General features: G+C 41.9%; 1 protein-coding gene across 1 annotated transcript; it reads left to right on the top strand.

Moving 5' to 3' along the window:
* The first annotated feature begins 1,267 nt into the window (after window positions 1-1,267).
* LOC126608499 (uncharacterized) lies at window positions 1,268-2,424 on the top strand. Its single transcript, XM_050276438.1, has 2 exons — window positions 1,268-2,037; window positions 2,151-2,424. The coding sequence occupies exons 1-2, from the start codon at window positions 1,577-1,579 to the stop codon at window positions 2,227-2,229; spliced, it is 540 nt and encodes a 179-aa protein (XP_050132395.1). The 5' UTR covers window positions 1,268-1,576; the 3' UTR covers window positions 2,230-2,424.
* The last annotated feature ends 327 nt before the right edge of the window (window positions 2,425-2,751 follow it).

Genomic DNA, 2,751 nt, shown 5'->3' on the forward strand with positions numbered 1-2,751 from the left:
ATGGATGATTTTTCAGGCGGTCCGATGCGTCCATTGATATACTCGAGCTTCGATCTTCCTCCTAGGGCAAGTGAAATGGCACAAGACCAAGGTAGATAGTTGAACTAGTTTAATAACACTGAGCAAAGACGCAAATTTGTATTGATTTCACCTTGAATGACGCTGGGAGATAAGGAGTTTGAGAAGCTCGTAGCCTCACGATTTGAGGAACTTTCTTCTGTCATTGTAGTGAATAAGGCATGACTGAAACAAGGTTTTTGAATGAATGAACAAACAGAGACAGGACCCTATGGTAACTGCTCTGATACCATGTGGAAAATTTGGAACCCAAAAAGGTTTTTGTATATTTTCATATGTTTTATAACTACAAGAGAGGGCTCTATATAGAGACCGAAAAAGAACGAGAAGAAGCCATACTCCTTTTCACACTTACAATTGGAAATCAAGGAACAATTTACAAGAAAGATAAAGGGCAAAGATACTAAAAGACATAAACCCTAAAATTAAGGGATATGGACCAAGGAATGATTTGGTAGCAAAGAGAGGCAAAATGGCGGTAGTGGCAGTAGCAACTCTACCCGAAAAGATAGGATAGAGTTGCAGCTGCAACTTGACATCATAGAGCATGTGTGTCTAGTTTCAATACCTAATTACAACATTAAACTCAAACATAGAAACGGACCTCCAAACCAAACCAAAACAAAATTTGGAGCTCAAATTTGAAAACAAAGAAACCCTAATAGCATCCCATGCAAGCCACCAACAAGCATCATCCTAAAGCAACCAAAGAAAGGGTCAAACGTGACCCACAGACTCACAAACTCTAATATGTGATGTACTATCTCATATTTCGTTCACACTGAAACATCTTTCTGATACGTGATCGAGAACGAAGGCAAAGCAGTTCAACCCCAACTTTGACCATTCCCCATCCCTTACTGTCACTTCGCATGTCATCATCCGTCACTTTCTAGTCAAAATATATATCCATCTCCCATTTATTTTTCTTTGTCTTTCTGTATATTTTACGTTTGGATTAATTCAGTTTACTATTCTGAAATTTTTTCGTTTTCAATATTGGATACAAGTAATTTTTTTCGTCTCAAAATAATACCTATCATAATTTTAAGACATTTTCATACCTTTATTAAATTTTCCGTCAAAATCTCTGTTAACTGTTGATGCTACTCAATTGAAGAATGATTGGACGCCGCGTGTCAATATGGACTCATGTGGTATTAAAAAAATTTAAAAAAATAAAAAATAAAAAAACTGTTCTCTTCTCTTCCCCGATCCCTCTCACTCATCCCTCTTCACCCCCTCCCTTCTCTATTCCCAAATCAACCTTCACCCACCCCAACCCAAACTACGCCACCCTCGTCGCCTTCCTCACCAACTCACTGGAACCGAGCCCTCAACCTTTCCCTTTTCTCTTCCCTCAACGACTCTGCTCATTTTCGGACTAGCGACAGAGATATGCGATCACTCGAACGCGCAATTTCACATCCCTAACCCTAATTTCTGATTCCCCTTCTCGATCTCTCCGATTCGATTCGAATCGAGAGTAGCTGAAACGATGCCGCAGCAATGGGCGATTTCAACCTCGCGCTTGTCATCGTCGCCATTGTTCTCTGCATCATCGTCTTCGTCTTCAATGTCTACCTGCTCGTCAATTACCAGCACCCCGACAGCCAGGTTGGACCTACAAGTGGACTTCCCCTCACAATCCGCCTGCATCCCACACTCGGGCTCCTTTGGCGATGCCCATTGTAACTCCACTCCCGATTCGGGCAACCGATCAACGGGCAAACCCGGATCCAAGTTCACAAAACTCGTGTACGCGCTGCATCCCGAGTCTCTGACCCGGATCATGTACGACTTAGACGACCCGCCCGCCCGAAACGTGCAGCAGAGCAAATCCTTGCAAGAGCCCACCGATCCGGTGCCGTTGATTTACGTGTGGCAGAGGCTCGACGCCGTGCTCGTGTTCTTCATCATCCCCTTCGCTATGTTCTACTACGAAGGAGACCAGGACAAGTAGGTACTTCTAGGGTTTTTGACCAATACTCATGACGCCGTGCATGTCAGATTTTTGTGTATTCAGCTTGCCATTGTTGCTTTGTGAATTGGGTTTGTGTTTTTGTGTTCAGGAGTGTTGGAAAACTGGAGGATATCAATGATTTTGGTGGATTCTCCGAAACGCAGAGCCGACGGTTATGGAGGGGGTGAAAAGGGATGAGTGGGAGAGATCGGGGAGGGGAAGAGAACAGTTTATTTAATTTTAAATTTTAAATTTTTTAATACCACTTGGGCTCATATTGACACACGACTCCCAATCATTGTCTACGATGGTGCAACATCATTAGTTAATGGAGATTCTGACAAAAAACTTAACGAATGTATGAAAGTGTCTCAAAATTATGACTTTAGGTACCATTAGACCAAACCCAACCTTGGGCTAAATGCTATTTTTTAGGTTTTATTCCCCTTCCAAACCCAACTCAACCTAACCCATGCTAAATGTGTGAGCTAAAAGCCAAAAGCCAAACAAAAGCCAAATTTTCCCCAAGATTTAGCCCCAAAAATGGTGTGGGCACTACCATTGGGACCCTACCCACATGGGCATGTCTCCAAGATTGATTGAATTCAACGGCTGAGATCGAATATAATTAAACCTAACGGTAAAAAAAAGATCTAACGGTCCAAATTTAAATCCAACAACTAAAATAATTTAAAAAATTATTTAACTCA

The sequence above is a fragment of the Malus sylvestris genome, chromosome 16 (assembly GCF_916048215.2).
Source record: "Malus sylvestris chromosome 16, drMalSylv7.2, whole genome shotgun sequence".
NCBI lineage: Eukaryota > Viridiplantae > Streptophyta > Magnoliopsida > Rosales > Rosaceae > Malus > Malus sylvestris.